The sequence below is a fragment of the Populus trichocarpa genome, chromosome 1 (genome assembly GCF_000002775.5).
Source record: "Populus trichocarpa isolate Nisqually-1 chromosome 1, P.trichocarpa_v4.1, whole genome shotgun sequence".
NCBI classification, from domain to species: Eukaryota; Viridiplantae; Streptophyta; class Magnoliopsida; order Malpighiales; family Salicaceae; genus Populus; species Populus trichocarpa.
The window spans coordinates 21363461-21380308 of NC_037285.2; the positions used below are offsets into that span (position 1 = coordinate 21363461).

Genomic DNA, 16848 nt, shown 5'->3' on the forward strand with positions numbered 1-16848 from the left:
TCAAATTATAGTAAGCATGTTCTTTGCAACACGATGCACCATGTTAAAAGCAACATCATTTTGATGCTTTTAACATGCATGTTACCAAAATACCCTAAAAACCTGGGTTTTAAAAAATATAAATTTATAACTTTTTTTAAAAAATTATCTTTTCAAACCAACCTTGAAAGCTATAGTAAAGCCAAATACATTTGCAGGCTGTTAGCCTATTTCATACGACAAAATGGATCCATGAGATGAACAAAACTAAAGAAAGAATGAAAAGAAAACAAAATCAGAGAAGGCTGAGAAATGTCCTGTGCAAGTGTTCATCTAACAACGGATGAACCTTCACTTCTTTCCATTACAAAATTTTACCTCCAACAACATTCCTATATTTACCACAAAAGAAAGGAAAATGAGGGGCTTGCATTTCCCCCCTCTAATCATCTATTACCTAATTCAAAATTGTAGGCAATACATGCCATTTAAGACTTCAAAACTGTGCACGCATGCCACAGAAAACATGGAATATAGATGCTGCCTGCATTGAATTGCGAAAAAAGCCATCTTCTTTTCCACGTTCCCAGCCACAATGGCAAATCCTCATAGACCATCAAAGCTGTTCACCTTTTCCAAGTTTGTATCTTGCAATTATGGGTCATCTTATTATGCAATCTCTCCAACTTCCCTCTATTTGCTGGGAAATTGAGTATCCTACAAGAAAGTGACACAGGTCGGCATTCTTAAGAGAGAGAAAAAAAGAAATGGCATGGATATTTTTTAAAAATAAGTTGTCACAGCTTTGATAAATTTCTTTTTTCCTTTTTCATGTTTTATATTTCTCAAAGAACTTTCAGAATGTCAGTATTCAGAAACTCAATAAATTCACAGTGATGCAACTCAAGTTACAGAATACAGAGTCATTACCGCAATGATAATATAAGTCATTTGCTTCTACTGATATAATGAACTTGTTAGAGTCTTTAATCGATCAATTGCACACTTTATTATGTGTCTTTCTTCTATTGGCACCTTGATTTCCTCTAAAGACTGCAAAAACAACGAAAACATGAGATGACATACATTAAAAACTAATAACATAAATTCTCAACACTTAATTTCCAATGTACGAGACAGTATATTCAATGACCCCTCAAATTCAGGAAAAAACAGAGGTTAATTTTTCTACCACTCAGACAAGTTTTCTGCTGAGACCTTACAGTCATGTCTCCAAGTATCCATAATCATAAACATCATGCTTTAAAGAGTCGAGCCATGCAGATATGAGGAGCTTTCGATCCACAGCTTTCCAATAATATTTTCTACTATTAGAAATGCCCCTTTATGTACATAGCTAAACATGATATCCAGCAAGACCGATATGCACAAGGAGTATTTGATTTAAAAAGGGCCAGCCAGACCTTCAATCTCTCCTCTCTCCCCTTAAAATGGTGAATTCTTTTCCTTTGTTGATAAATCTTTTGCAATACAAAAACAGAGAAACATAGAACATGGACAAGAAACGCCCGGGAAGCAAAATTATACCTGTAAAGAGCATATGCTTCGTGAAATGTGGTCAATCTCTTCCTTATATAAATAAAGAATTTGCTGAACCTTAGCTTCCCTTTGCATCCATAGTAAAACAGAAACAATAGCATTTATAATACTTGAGCTCCCCTTGGCATAACAGATACGATCACCAGATAGAAGTGAGAAACTTCTTCCATTAATCGATGACCCCATCACGTTCAACACAAGATTGAGAAGTTTGTGACTTCTATCAAACAGGATAAAGCTAGGCAGAAGATAATAACGACGTGTTTGTCCATGGATGGAGCTCATGCTCTCATCATCATCTTCTGGAACACACTGTTAGAGAAGTGAAATATTCTCATTTCAATAACTAAAAAATCAGTGAGGGTTGCTTGATGTCTATGAAGCAAATTCACAAAATTTAGTGCAAAATAAGAAAGATTAAATATCCAGCTCACAAAAAGTAAAAGGGAATTCTATATAGAAAAACTTCATCATGACCACGGAAACAACTGCTAAAATGTATTTTGTTCCATGAAACCTGGAAATTAAATAAAGAGATTCCTCGGCCAATAAATACTCTACCCTCCTCATTGGAAAATTTAACGCCATCATATACAAAAACAAGGGAACTGAACAAAGATCTATGCCATAAAGAAAACAATGAAGTTTCAAAAAGCATCCCAGTTCCCATCACAAAAAGTATAAAGGAAACTAGATCAAATATCATTGACTTCACAAAGATTTAGGTTGCCAGGGTCAAGACTCAAGATACACACAGCTGTACCATATAAAAGGAACCAATTTCATCTCATCGTCTTGCAAGACTTTAAGTATTTATTGATAAGTCAAACATCAAATATCCTAATGGCAACTCAGCTTTTTTTCTCTCAGAAAAGGCAGAAGAAATAGTGTTGCCAGCAGCACTCCAAAAGAAAAACAGACATTGATACAAATACAAAAAAAAGAGAGGAAGGTCTTAGTAAAGAAGAAAGAAATCAGGACAGTTGTTTAAGGGTAGGAATACTTACATGTGCAACATCAATGAGATATGCTGAAAGGACATTGCTTAAAGAGCAAATACTTTGTTTAGAAAGTCTCGTGGGCTTAGAATCCAGTGCAACAAGCATTCTGAGCATAGCACAGGAATTGTCCAGAGGTGGTTTTAATGACTGAAAATATGAAAAAAGGTGTCACCATTGAGCCTCATGAATGACCCATCACGAGTCAAGCAAACAAGATATTGCAAACAAATTTCTACCTTATTTCGTGTTCAATTTTTGAAATAAAAAGAATTTGTCCAACAGAAACCTCAGAAGCCCAAAAACAGGACCATCTATGTAAATAACAAAATTGCATAAAAGTCAACCAACTTACTATCTGCTCTAGTATTACTTTCTCTAGAATCGCAAAAACTAGAGAATTGTCACCCATCTGCGACAGGCATGAGCAAACAACACTGATCAATGATTTAAAAGTTGCACGATTTGAGGTCTTCTTATCTCTCTCCGTGGCAGGAAAAATATTTTCTGCAGACATGAATCTCCTTGTCAGACACAAACTACATAAACTATTGATCCAAAATTGCTTGCCAAGGGAGAAATCATTCTGAATTTACCAGGAAAAACTTTGAAACGCGAAGCCAAAGTGATTAAGAAGCTGATGAAGTCAGAAATCTGAATATGGCCAGCTTTGTAGGTTGAATGTAAAACCTCTATGATCCGGAATAACATAAACGGATCCAACTCATGACCTGAAATATATCAGAAAAGAAGATTTGAAATAAACAACCTTATTAACAGTCAGAACTTAGTTTTCTCTTTCATGAGTATCAAGTCCTCCTTTAAAGTTTAATGCTTACAACAACCATCCAAAAGCAACAACATTTCTTAAAAACCTCATTAAAGAGGTATAAGGATCAAATAAATAATATGTTTATAATGATAAAAGTCCATTCTAATGGGAAGAAATGTTGAAGGAAAATGTTGTCATCATTAAATTGCAAATTGTCAACTAAACTGTCATTTCAAAATAAGTAGTCTTTCAATACGAGCTAAATCAGTGGAAGACATTCTGTGCAAGGTTTCATGCAGAAGTCTTTTTATTGTCCCCACAATGAAAACTTTTGCACCTTAGGGAACGCAAGACACTACAAGAGTGACAGAAGCAAGCATGGGTTCAAAGATATTGGATCCTTGCTAAAAGTAGCAATGTAAATTTTGGTAGAAAGGAATCATTAGAAATAAAGTTAAGTAATGCAACATCTTGAAAGTTCATATCAAGTTCAACAAAATGTTTTATGTCAGTTCCAAAATAAAGAATCAATTAGGGGAAAACTAAAGGAAGTTAGGGACTACAGTGAGGGGAGAAACACACTTACACAAGCAGCAAGAAGCAATTGACTTCAGCAAAGTTGAATCCAGTTGAGAAAAATAATAAAGACAACAGATAGAGAGTTCTTGTGAATCCCTGGCTAGCCTTAAAAAAGGACCATAACATATGTTCCCTGCTCAACAAAAAACGAGTATGACAATGAACCAAATAATGGACCTCCCATGGGCTTGTAACCAAGCATGGAATTTATCAGGAAATATCAGCACTAACCTTTGTCTTGATCTGTGCTGTAGAACTCTTTCAGCAAGCCTTGCATATCATCATACAACAATGAACGTTGCCCCAGGCGAAGTAGAAGATGCAACACAACCTGTGAGGAAGAAAGCAATAAAAGTTTGCCAAGTTCATGCATTAACTGAGCTGCATGTGAACTTGATAGCAAGAAGAAAAGCAAAACCTAAATATTGATGACATGAGTAAAGATTTCATCTTCAACAACTACTCTAAATACCTTGGAAGAGGATGAGTGCCGGTCGCCTAGCAGAATGAGTAACATAGGCAGCTCTCTTATCCAAGTAATCTTGTAGTCAGATAGTCCTGAATCATTGACATCTGTGCACAGCAGATCTTCATGCTGCAAATTTTGCAAAAGGTATTATTTGAGAGATTCAGTCATTTTTTGCAGAAATAGAAACGATGAGAATATCTTCTAAGGAGGCAAGGAATAAGCCTCTTTAATGCTGAGGAGTTGAACATACAGAAATGACCATTTCTTCAATTGCAGCAAGGCAAGCTAATTTTACTGAAGACTCTGGACTGCAATCCTGGAATGTCTTTGTAAATGCCTGCAACAAAGATATGATTGTTTAAAATCTTCATTACCACCAGATCTTACAGTTCTCTACAGAACATGTAGAGTTTTGAAGAGAAAAATCTATAACCAAGAACCCCGGACACGGTGACAAAAGACAATCTCATAAAGCAAGAGAGACATCAGCCAACATAATTTACTTAAGACAAGTTATCAAGCAAATTCTTAAAGAATGAGTCAAACCTGGAGAAGGCGATTCTTCCAATTTCCAATCACCCGTGACACAAGTTTTGGGATAAAAGGAATCAGTGTAGATATCTGCTTTTCTCGAACTGCTTTGTTAGATCGCACGTTACTGCAGCTCTGCATAAAAAAAAAGATGCAACAAATCAACAAAAAGTAAATAAAGGCACTGCTTCCAAATCATCTAAAAGTACTCTTTTTTAAAAATATCTGAAAATCTCCCCAAACAGCGGTGCAACTCAGAGTGATTCTCATTCCTTTTCCTTCATACTGTTCTACTATGAAATAATTTGATAAGGAAAGGAACATATTAATTTGAATTATCTGGTCCAAGATCCAAGGTTTCCTAGATTATCATCTTTTCTGCTAATTCAAGAAGTATTGACACACAGGAAGCACACCTTTTCAAGCAACACGTACTCCACAAATGTTAGAAATTTCTCAAATAAGACAGCAGGTGGGCAGATCCATTCACTTAAGTGCATAAATATTTCTGTAATTACAATGTTCAAGATAACATATCTGTCATCATCCTGCAAGCAAGCAAAAAGAAAAAGTTAAGGCACACGAGCTACTATAACAGCAACTACAGTTACAAAGACATTTTTGAGACAAAAGCTTCCTTGTGAAAGGAAGCAAACAGGAAGTTACTGCAGAGAAATATGCACAGTAAAAAGTGTTTGAAAGCGAGGAAACCATGGGATGGAAAAACATTTTGAGTTATATCTCCACTTGTTTGGTTGAGAAGAAACAGAAGAGAGGATGTAGAAAGAGGCAATAAACTTTTCTGAAGGCTTCCCCATATCTTATCCATCAGTAAGAGGCAATAAAGTTTTTGATGGCAGATACATTATCCTTATATAAAATATGGACCTTTTGTTTTGCATCCCTTTCCCTTTTTTTCAACCAAATAGAGGAGATATACTTGGAAACAAAGTCATACCTTTTCTGAAAGGTGATGCATTGGACTGAGGGGAAACACAACTAGTAACTTCTTCAACAATACTGATGAGAAGCTTTGATCAAGAGGTGGTGATTCGGGATGACCTTGCTGAATCCCATGGATAAAGAATGCGACTGCAAGATCTATGCTCCGAAGTATGTTAAGCATGCAATCAAATGATTGTGCATCTAGTGAGTCGTGAAGTACAGGGAGAAAATCTTGGAAGCAATTGACTAAAACTGGTACAAGGTCTTTCAGCTTCTTGATGATGACAGAATATTCTACACAAACAAAAACAAAACAAAAGAAGGTAAAGGCTTGCCACATTTTACTATTTTAAATTACAGTTATAACACAAACAAAGGGCATAAAAGGTCACACAGTTGTGTATTGAATGTTGAAAATATGCTACTCAGCCACAATTATTTATTATCAGAAATGAATGGATTTCTCCTATAGCATGGCAGCAAGAACTACCAAAGTGGAGCTAACAAGTAAGCAAAACAAAAAATAGCTACCATTGCTAAATACTAAGTAAAATTGAACATAAAATCTTCTGGTGCAAGATTAAGCATATTGTTTGTACAGTAACATAAACATATTTCCATGCAGCAACAGTTGAATGCTGGTAGCAATGAGCCTGTCACTCTACAAACCCATAAAGAAAAGTGAGGGCAAGGTGTTTAGACATACCTGCAAATACTGTAGGCACATCAGGCTCAAAAGCTTGCAATATTTTTTTCTCAGGGATATTCTGTGAAATTGAAAAAAGTGTTATCAGAAATCGTTAGGCAAATCAAAGGCAAGAGGCTTCGCAAAAGTACACAAGTATAGCAAACCTCATAACACAATTAGACACAAGAATAATCCATCCCTGAAGTTGTACTTTAAAACTAATAATTTTACTTTTCAATATGAAGAAGATAATTCATATATTGACGAGTTCATTTCATCTTCAATGCATGCCATAGGCATGTCGCAGAATAACAAATTAACCATAGCTCCGGAACCATATCAATGAGCCACCAGTTCTATGAGATGCGTATTGTATTGAACATGCTATTGTGCAAAATAAGAAATCTCTTGTGCCAATGGAGACTCACTATGAGGGTCATTGGCTGAGATCTTCCATGTTGCAAAAGTAATAAATTATCCATGTCTATCTAATCATGTATTTATATGCGATCCAAAAACCAACTACAGATTTCATAATAAACTTCCCCAGAGCTCATGTTTTCATAAATTGTCAACCGATTCATGTAAGACCTCCAACATACGAATGCAGTTTAAACTGCTTATACAAACAAAAGATCCATACAACTGTTACAATGAACTAAATCATCTATCTGTCACAGACCACTAGTGCTTAAAACTTCTGCTACTATGACCACAATAACAACTGGAAAATTACAGAACTATCTTCCAGAGTATGATGGTACAATCATGCATAGCTGAGTGTAAAATATGACCTAACAGTTTGTACCTGATAGAAATTTTACCAAAATCATTAGGATGTTAAAAGGAAAACAAACGAGTTTTGCAAGTGATTCTCAGGGAGCACCTTTGCAGGCAGGTTAACTTCTTTACTAGATGGCAACAACAACAAGCATCGCACCAAACCAGCAAGAGCATTCTTCAGCTTGACTTTGTCTTCTAAATGGAACTGGTTCTTCCGAAGAATATCTTCATAATTTTGAAGTATCTATTAACGACACGTCCAGCAAAAAAAGCATCAAAATGCAAATAGAAAGAATGATAACCATATCAACTAAAGTTCATGAGGTATCATTTTGATGGCAAGTAAGCATTTGGGAATAGCATTATCTTAATTCTTATCAAATTTAATATGAGGTTATTTTGACAGCTCAGCAGCATATATTTTGCATGAACCTAAAATGACAGCATCTACCAAACCATAAATGGAGGGAATCAAGAATATTCAAAAAGCAAGTAACCCATCAAAGATTTGATGAAAAGAAGGATATCCAATAAGACCCGATCCAATAAGCAACTGCAACACCATATTAGAAGCTCATGATATTATCATGCACTTGTGTGCCACATGAAAATCTCTCCATTACAGTTTCGTTTCAAATAACACTATGGTTCAAGTCTTTCACAATGAAGAGATGACTGCAGAACTTTAACAATGGCATTCGGACCCTTATTCACATTGCACTAGCCACTATGAACAAACAAAGGGTAGAACAAATACAAAACAAGTGGGTTCTCAAACACCAATAATAAAGAAATGCACTCCAAACATTTGAATATCATGAACAAATGAAGATACCTTTTCAGCATACGAGAAAAATGAAGGAGGATGATATTCAACAGCGAGATCAAAAAATTTGAATGCCATAAGTCGAACGTCAATTGCTAAATGTGTCATTGCATTAAAAATGTAAGCCATCATTAACGAAATGACAGGTCCTTGATTATCCTGGACATGCAAGGATAGAGAAATAATGTTAAAGGAAGGGATAAATTAATGATGATAAAGAGTGATAAAATAGCAATGAAACTGACAGAATGCCTCATAAAAATGAAAAATGACCAGCAAAAAAAAGAAAAGTAATTGGAAACAACAAACCATAGAACCTTGTGACTTAGTTGTTGTACAGGATACATCTGATTGAAAAGAAAATCACAAATCTCTAATCTCATCAAAAGTAAAACTAACATCTTCTGTTAAAAAATAGTAAATTTTTATTATCCCCTAGTCTCAAACTTCATTTGCCAGTCCACCCTCCAACAAAAACCGATAGCACCACTCCTATAAGCAGTATTCTGGCTAGTTATTGAATCATACAAGCAACTTTACCACTAGATCAATCTATTAATGTCTCAAAGCTCACTATTAGAAGATTGAGAGAAAAAATAGACCCCCTGTTATTTTTTAAATTGAAAACTTTTGGAAGAATCCTTCTTTCTCATTTTAAACAATTACTACAGCTAGCTATATCCAAGAACCATGACAGTTTAATTTAGGCATTTTCAGTATGCCAATCTTTAGATGAAATTTTCATCGTCTGTATCAAGTCTTTGAAAGACACTGGCATTAATACTAATAACTGATTAATATGAGTGCATAGTCAGGGCATTGATGTTTGATATGGTTCTTCCCTTTAACCGCTTTCCATGTAGGGTTTGCTCTCAAGATTCAAACAAGAGGGCTTGTGCTTTACCAATTGTCATTAGGATATACAATGATAAGCCGAAAATCTTCCTATTTTTTTCCCTATCAATGTCTAACAAAAAAACCCATTAACATCATGATGACGATAGTTTCATGCTCTTGCGATAACCAAGAAGAGCAAGAAATACAAATCGAAAACAAAACATTACAAAAGAAAAGTCATACCAAAAATAGACATAATTTTGAATGTTAATAGAATATAACTTATTGAGCCAAGGCTGATACATGTCCTTATAGATTTAAAAGTGTCCAAGCAACCACCCTGCACAAACATGCTAGAAAGAAATGATAAATTACCTCTTTGCAGCCCGGTAAAATCACTAACTTAAGAAGTTGATATAGGTTTTCTCGAACAGTTTTCTCATCATCACTCATCCGTTCACGTAATTTTTCTATAACAGCATATCTGTGCAATTTAAGCTCTTCTGGATGATTGAGGAATAAATCCTTCATGCCCATCAAGGCATCTTCAAAAGGAAAAGAAAAAAGAGGCTCTGGTCAACATCAACATTTCCAACGAACGCAAGATAATAAATGCAGAGGCTAAAATATAAACCGTAAAAATAATCATGAAAGCAACAAACAGTTAAGTAGCTACCAGATAAACTCAACAAAAGCATTTTTATGAATAAATAGTTTCTTTCTCTTTTAATTACAAACCCAAAACTCTTAAGGACAACCTTTTATTCTAACAGGATAAGAAGATATTTAAAGAAAGTACCTTTACGGACTTTCGCATTGTGATGGGATGTATGTTGAAGAAGCTCTTTCAAAGTCAAGCCTTTCTTGCTCACAGCTAAACCTGCTTTCTCTGATGCCACACTCTGCTCCGGAAGAACAATTGCTGCTCATAACACACACACAAAAAGAAACTTCCATTAGTAACATTACTTCATAAAAAGCACAAAATTTTAAGAAGAAACTAAATGGAAATATTTTTTTTACCTTTGGATTTAATTTCTGTGTTAGTAGTATTCTTAGGAGGTGGCAATTTCCTGCCGATCTTTCGCTTTATTTTCTACAAAATTAACAAGGAAAAAAAAAGAGAGCAAACAATTCAAGTTCACAAGACATGAAATTTAGAAAAAGGAGGAAAAAGAAAGAAACTGTTATTACTCACTTTGAAGTCAATTCCACGCTTTTGCTGCTTCTTGGAAGAACCCTTAGTTTTTGCCATTTTCACTGCAAATTACAGAAAAAGAAGAGTTTACGCATCAAAATTACACTTCAGTTAACTGATAATAAATTAAAATTGATAATATAATTCAGAGCACAGGGATTTGAGAACAAACTAGTCGGTACGAGGCAAAAAAAAGCTGCAAAAACAAAGAAAAACAGCTTGAATTTTTTTTTGAGAGAGAGAAAACTCTCACAAGGTTCTACACCCCTTTTGTTCTTCATCAATGGCATTTGGGAATGCTTTTGGTGACGATTAATGAAGAAAATTTCCCTTCTTGCTTTGTTGAAACCATAGTTATCAGACCCGGCCTAGGTCGTAGGTTGGCTAGGTCAACCCGGACCATTATCAAAACAACGTCGTTTTAGTTATTTTTAAAGAAAACTGAAACAATTTTGTTTTGGACAAAAATTTTAAAAAATGCAAACTATGTCGTCTTGGGATTCTAATCATTTTCCAACAGTAGCAGCAAAGGGTATTCTAGCCTGCAGATTCCAATCATTTTCCAATTTCGATTGAAGGATGATAGACTTGATATTAAAGACCATTATATGAAAACCCAAATGAGTAAAATGCAAGGCATGCTCCAGTGGGCAGGGTAAAACAGGAGTATTATTGTGAATTATGCACCCAACATGCTCCGGTATCTTTATCATTCTCAATTATGTACCAGAAAGGCTCTGGACATGCTCCAGTCTCACAGTCAATATAGGTTTCTTTTCTTAACAATCACACCCTATAACCAAGTGTTAGATAAATGACAGCAAATTCTTCTACCAGCGGGAATCATGTATCCTATAAATGCAGCTCTCAACTTTTTCAGCAAATCTTCTACGCTAGCTCATAACAACACCCCCCCCCCCCTCAACATACACAAAACACACGCACACAGAAACAAAAGTGAAGAGAAAACAATACAGATGCATATCCAACCTATCTTCAGAGTGCAAAACTTGAAAATATATGAGCCAATTGACTTGAGGTGATACACTATATTCATATTCGCCTCCTAGGAAAATTCATCCTATTTCAGGGTGTAAAACTTGAAACCATAAAGCCAATCAACTCCAGATATATTACATTCACGTTTCAACTCCTAGGCAACTAGGTTCTACAACAAGATTCTGTTCAGAAAACCTGCAGTTTTATTTAACAAAAAAAAAAAAGTTGCCCAAATATTCCAAAAGCCTAATTCGCACTAAAACACAATGAAAGACACATAAAATTAGAGTTTCATATGCAATGTTGATGCCATAAGCTTCCCATAGGCACCAATCTCAACATACATCAATGAACAGCTAGTCTTAGACCTATATCAAAACCCTCATACGCAAAACCAAATCTACATAATCATTAAACAGGTCTTGCAGTAAGAAACAATTAAGATTGGTACTAAACTGGATGAAAGTGAAAAGGTTGCAACAGCCTTGCAGGTTGATAGTGAAGAGGAAGCAGGTCAGATATAGCAGAATGTCGATTTTCGAAGATTGAAGGTCAGTAGGTCAGTACTGAGTGGTAGCAGTGCAATGTCGAGTATTGAAGCAGATTAGCAAAGTGTTGGCTGACATTGAATGATTTATTAATCTGTGATCGGTGGTCGCTAGGGAAGGGTTTTAGGCATAGTTATAAAACCCGACCCGGCCATTGACCAGGTAAAATGACCGGGTCATGGGTTTGGTGGGTCAACTCGGGTAAACCCGGATCAACCCGGATCTAGAACCAAGGCACACGTTAATATGGTTATTTTAGCATAAAATATCACATTAACATATATACTAGCATAATTAATTAACATCAATAGATTAAAAGGTGCATTTGTTTTCAAAATGACGTTTTAAATTCGCAACTTAATTATCGAAAAGGAAATACTTATGAACAAACACAAAATCAGCTCAAGATTTTGTGGAAAGGACGTAGAGCATGAATTGATAATACTAATGTTTGCAAAGGTAATAAAAGACTGAAAACAGATTCAAAGATTGTCTGATTAAAATAAATAAATGCATGAACAAGTTCTCTACAAAAAAGATCCAAGAAATGGTAAAGTAAGAGCCTTAAAATGCAGAGTAACAACACCTTTTGATAGGAATTTATCTTCTTTATGCTAGGAAAACAAAAAAGACCACATAATTGTGATGTTTCAATGGTTAGATTCAAAAGTTACGGTTTCTAACATCAAAGTGAAATTATAGAGAGAAATTCGATTCTAGTTAACATTATTCAGTTCCCAAACCGAAACAGAATAATATGAACTTCCCAAAGCTTTTAGCAGTACATCTTTGATATACTTCCTATTCTAGAAGTGAATCCCCAAGATATATGCAAACAGCTACCTCTTCCACAACAGGGTTCAGACAAAATACATTGATGCTATAACAAAAAAACAAAGAAAAATGTAAAAACCCAGAAACCATTACCAATAATAACTCCATAATCACTACAATATTAAAAGAGATTTCAATCATCTTCCTTGTTTTTTCTTTATGTTTAAATGAACTGAGTTTGATTTACTTGTAAGTTGTAACAACTCTTCCAGTGTTGCATCGTGCCTACAGGCAATCAACTATGGACCCAAAACAACTAGTGGTGATCTAAAGGATGGTTGTCAAATGAATACTTTTTTCAATTATTTGTTCCAACCCGAAGACGAGCTTAAAAACCATGGAAAAAAGAGGGAATCATTCAAAATCTGCAGCAATTGTATGCAATAAGAAATCTCAACAAAGAAAAAAACATAAAAAAGTAAGTAGTGTAAGGAAGATAGAGCACCTGTGATTATAACTCTCTGTTGGTTGTTATTGTTCTGCAAAAGATAACAAAAGATAACAGAGAAGGAAATGAGGGGCGGGCTGCTCTTCTCAGGAAATTAGGGCAGGGACTAATTAATTAGTTCTTCAACTTTCGTTTTGCTGCCAGCAACTCAAAGGAAAGTTAATATTAAGTAAGACTCTAAAACATAGTTATAAAACCCGACCCGGTAAAATGACTGGGTCACGGGTCTTGGGGGTCAACCCGGGTTAACCAGGGTCAACCCAGGTCAATAACAAAAGGCACACATTAATATGGTTCTTTTGACATAAAATATCACATTAACATATATGCTAGCATAATTAATAAGAAAATATCACATTAACATATATACTGCATTTATCTTCAAATAAATAAATATTTAACATAATTTAAAGATATTAAAGACATGGATAATAAAATAACAAGTTGTTCTAGAGACACAAAATTTAATATAATAGATATAAGGGGACAATATTCAAACTCTAGTTTGCATTAGAATTCATAAATCAACATTTTAACTCCATTTTACATTAGAATCCATAAATCAACATCTTCAGCTGCATAAAAAAAAAAAAAAAAGATTGGTAAAAACCCAAGAGAGCAGCTACTGGCCTCATCTGTGCCTTCTAGGATCCGCCACTAAAAATGTCCAACAGATATCAAGTTCTATAACAGTGTTTGAAATTTGAACGTGAAACTTATCATAAAAAATTCAAATTTTAATCACGTGAGCATCCCGTGTAAACAATATTCTCTTTGTTTTTTCCCCTTACAGCTATGCTTTTTAATTTTTTTCCCCTTATAGGACGAGCAATCAAATAAACCAAGATGAGAAATTAAGGAAACGGGACTATGATAGACTGGGAATGTAGAGAGAAGAAATCACTATGTTGTATTCAACATCATGCCCATTATTGTTGCATCATGAATCATCTTCTTACTCAGTATTAATTCAAATAAGAAAATTAAAAAACTTGCAATATGGAACTCATAGAAGCAATGAGAATAACTGCTCATCATCATAATAATTTGATATTCATCTTGCCAAAAAGCATACAGGCAATTTCAATTCGGCATAGTAATGATTGATTCATGGTACAGATGATAGACATGTATGACAGTAATTGGTTTAAATGAATGTGCACAAATTGGATTATTCCAAATTATAATGTAAAAACATTATCAGATAGAAGACTTGTAAAAATATTAATTATTCTAGATTATCATACAGAGCACAAACCAAGAGGAACATGTTTTTTATAATGTATATTCATTAATAAATTATTATGAAACTGTCCTGAGAATGTTTGTTATGAGAAAGTTAAAAAAAAACATGAATTTAACAAATAATAAATCAATGACAGAAAGGGAAGTGAAATGGAAGATCCAAAAGGGGTTAGAAGATTCAAAGACAAAAACCCAAATGTGTAAAGCAAGTAGCAGAGCTGCAGATGCAAAAATCCAGATGCAAAAATCATAAAAGCAAATAATTTGGCTTGGACACAATATCAACGTAAAAGAGATAGAGCACCTGTAGATTTCTCCAATGAACTCTCTGTTGATTGTTGTCTATTCTGCAGGAGATACCGACAGAAGTAAATGTCTTGGTTGTTGTCTATTCTACAAGAAATTAGGGCAAAAACTCTAGCGGGTTAATAAAGTTAATATATATACCGGGTCTCACCCGGGTTAGCCCGGGTTTGACCGGTTTTTTCCTTTGACCGGTCTTTTGTCTTACCCGGACTGGTTCAGGTCCCGGGTCGACCTGCCGGGCCGTTCCGGGTTTTATAACACTACTCTAAAAGGCGTGGGGAAAGGACTGTATCTTCCTCACGCCTTTCACTTATTAATATATTATATTATTATTATTATTATATTTGTAAAATATATTAAAACTGCTTAGTGTTTCACTGTGCAAGTCCACAGTGAAACGCTGAGCAGCTGCTTTACCTTTTTTTTTAATTTTTTTTTTGCTTTTTTACTTTTTGTTAAGCTGTTTTTTTCTCTGATTTTTTAATGATTTTTTTTGTTTAATTTTTTTTTGTTAATGTTAAATTTTTTTCTATTTAGTTATCAAACTTTCATGATACAGGTTCCGGATTTGACGGGTTAACCTAGATTTTTTTCTGGTTTACTTTTTAATTAATTATTTTTTCGAGTGCAATCCAAAGTGAAACGCTGAGCTTTTTTTTTTTTTTTTGCTTTTTTTTTAAGCTTTTTTTTTTCTTTGTTTTTTTTAATGAATTTTTTCTTTGTTAATGTTAAATTTTTTTCTATTTAGTTATCAAACTTTCATGACACGGGTTCCGGGTTTGATGGGTTAACCCAGATTTTTTTTCTGGTTTTTCTTTTTAATTAATTTTTTCGTTTAATTTAGTTTGTTAATGTTAAATTTTTTCTATTTAGTTATCAAACTTTCATGACACGGATTCCGGGTTTGACGGGTTAAGCCAGCTAATTCTGGGTTAACCCGTAATTTTTTTTTTCTATTCAGTTATCAAACTTTCATAAATAGCTAAAAGGAATCAGTGTTTTACTGTGGACTGCACAGTGCAGTCCACAGTAAAACACTGATTCCTTAGGTGTTTTTTTTTTTAAGTTGTCTAAGTTTTTTTAGCTGTTTTTTTATGCTTTTTGGGATTTTTTTTGCTTCTTTCTTTGTTTTTTTAATTAATTTTTTTCATTTAGTTTAGTTTGTTAATGTTAAATTTCTTTCTATTTAGTTATTAGACTTTCATGACACATATCCCGAGTTTCACGGGTTAACCTGGTTTCACGGGTGAACCCAGTTAATTCCGGGTGGACCCGTCAATTTTTTTTTTTTATTTTCATAAATATTTTTTTTTAATTTAGATTGTTAATGTTAAATTTTTTTTATTTAGTTATCAAACTTTCATGACACAAATACTGGGTTTAACAGGTTAACATGGTTTGACGAGTTAATCCAGATTTTTTTTTCTTTTTAATTAATTTTTTTTATTTAGTTCAGTTTGTTAATGTTCACTTTTTTTTTATTTAGTTACCAGACATTCATGACACGGATCCCGGGTTTAACGGGTTAACTTGATTTGACGAGTTAACCTGAATTTTATTTTATTTTTTGCTTTTTTTTTCTTTTTAATTATTTTTTTCGTTTAGTTTAGTTTGTTAATGTTAAATTTTTTTCTATTTAGTTTTTTTTTCTTAGAGGTTTTTTTTCTTTTCTTTTTTCTTTTTAATTAATTTAGTTTATTAATGTTAAATTTTTTTCTAAGTAGTTCTCGGCTGATGCCTTAAGTTTTTTTTTATGTCTTTGACTGTGGACTGCACAGTGCAGTCCAAAGTGAAAAGGCTAATGCCTTTTGTTTTTTTATTTTTAATTAATTTTTTTCGTTTAATTTAAATTGTTAATGTTAAATTTTTTTCTATTTAGTTATCAAACTTTCATTACACGGATTCCGGGTTTGACAGGTTAACCTGGTTTGATGAGTTAGCCCAGTCAATTCTGGGTTAACCCATTAATTTATTTTTTTCTTTTTAATTATCAAACTTTCACGATGCGAATTCAAGGTATGACGGGTTAACCTGGTTTGAAGGGTTAACCCAATTAATTCATATTTTTTTTCTTTTTTTCATTAGTTTTTTTCTTCCTATTGGTTTTTTTTCTTTTTTTCACATTTTTATGACACGACCTTGCAGTCAGACCCACGTCCAATGCTATTGGGTCTGGTATTGCAGTCCAGATACTTTTATGCTAAGGGTTAACCCAAGTTTAATGTTATTATTAATATTATAAACATTACTCTTGGGTCAGGCGTTGCAACCAAACCTGAGACTCTTGGATATAATTTTGCAAA

At 34.0% G+C, this 16848-nt stretch overlaps 1 protein-coding gene across 2 annotated transcripts; it reads right to left on the minus strand.

Moving 5' to 3' along the window:
• Nucleotides 1–285: 285 nt before the first annotated feature.
• Nucleotides 286–14662, minus strand: LOC18094901 (uncharacterized). 2 transcript variants are annotated; one of them, XM_024589558.2, is made up of 22 exons: nt 14544–14662; nt 12992–13025; nt 10166–10227; nt 9991–10063; nt 9767–9889; nt 9343–9512; nt 8140–8289; nt 7408–7548; nt 6540–6600; nt 5847–6127; nt 5305–5436; nt 4904–5023; nt 4608–4694; nt 4361–4483; nt 4120–4219; nt 3896–4021; nt 3134–3268; nt 2893–3044; nt 2547–2687; nt 1528–1851; nt 910–1032; nt 286–696 (listed from the first exon to the last, which is right to left on the minus strand). In XM_024589558.2, the coding sequence occupies exons 3-21, from the start codon at nt 10220–10222 to the stop codon at nt 937–939; spliced, it is 2592 nt and encodes an 863-aa protein (XP_024445326.1). In that variant the 5' UTR covers nt 10223–10227; nt 12992–13025; nt 14544–14662; the 3' UTR covers nt 286–696; nt 910–936. The 2 variants fall into 2 exon arrangements, with proteins under 2 accessions (XP_024445326.1, XP_024445324.1); XM_024589556.2 differs by having other exon boundaries at nt 12992–13131.
• Nucleotides 14663–16848: the final 2186 nt, after the last annotated feature.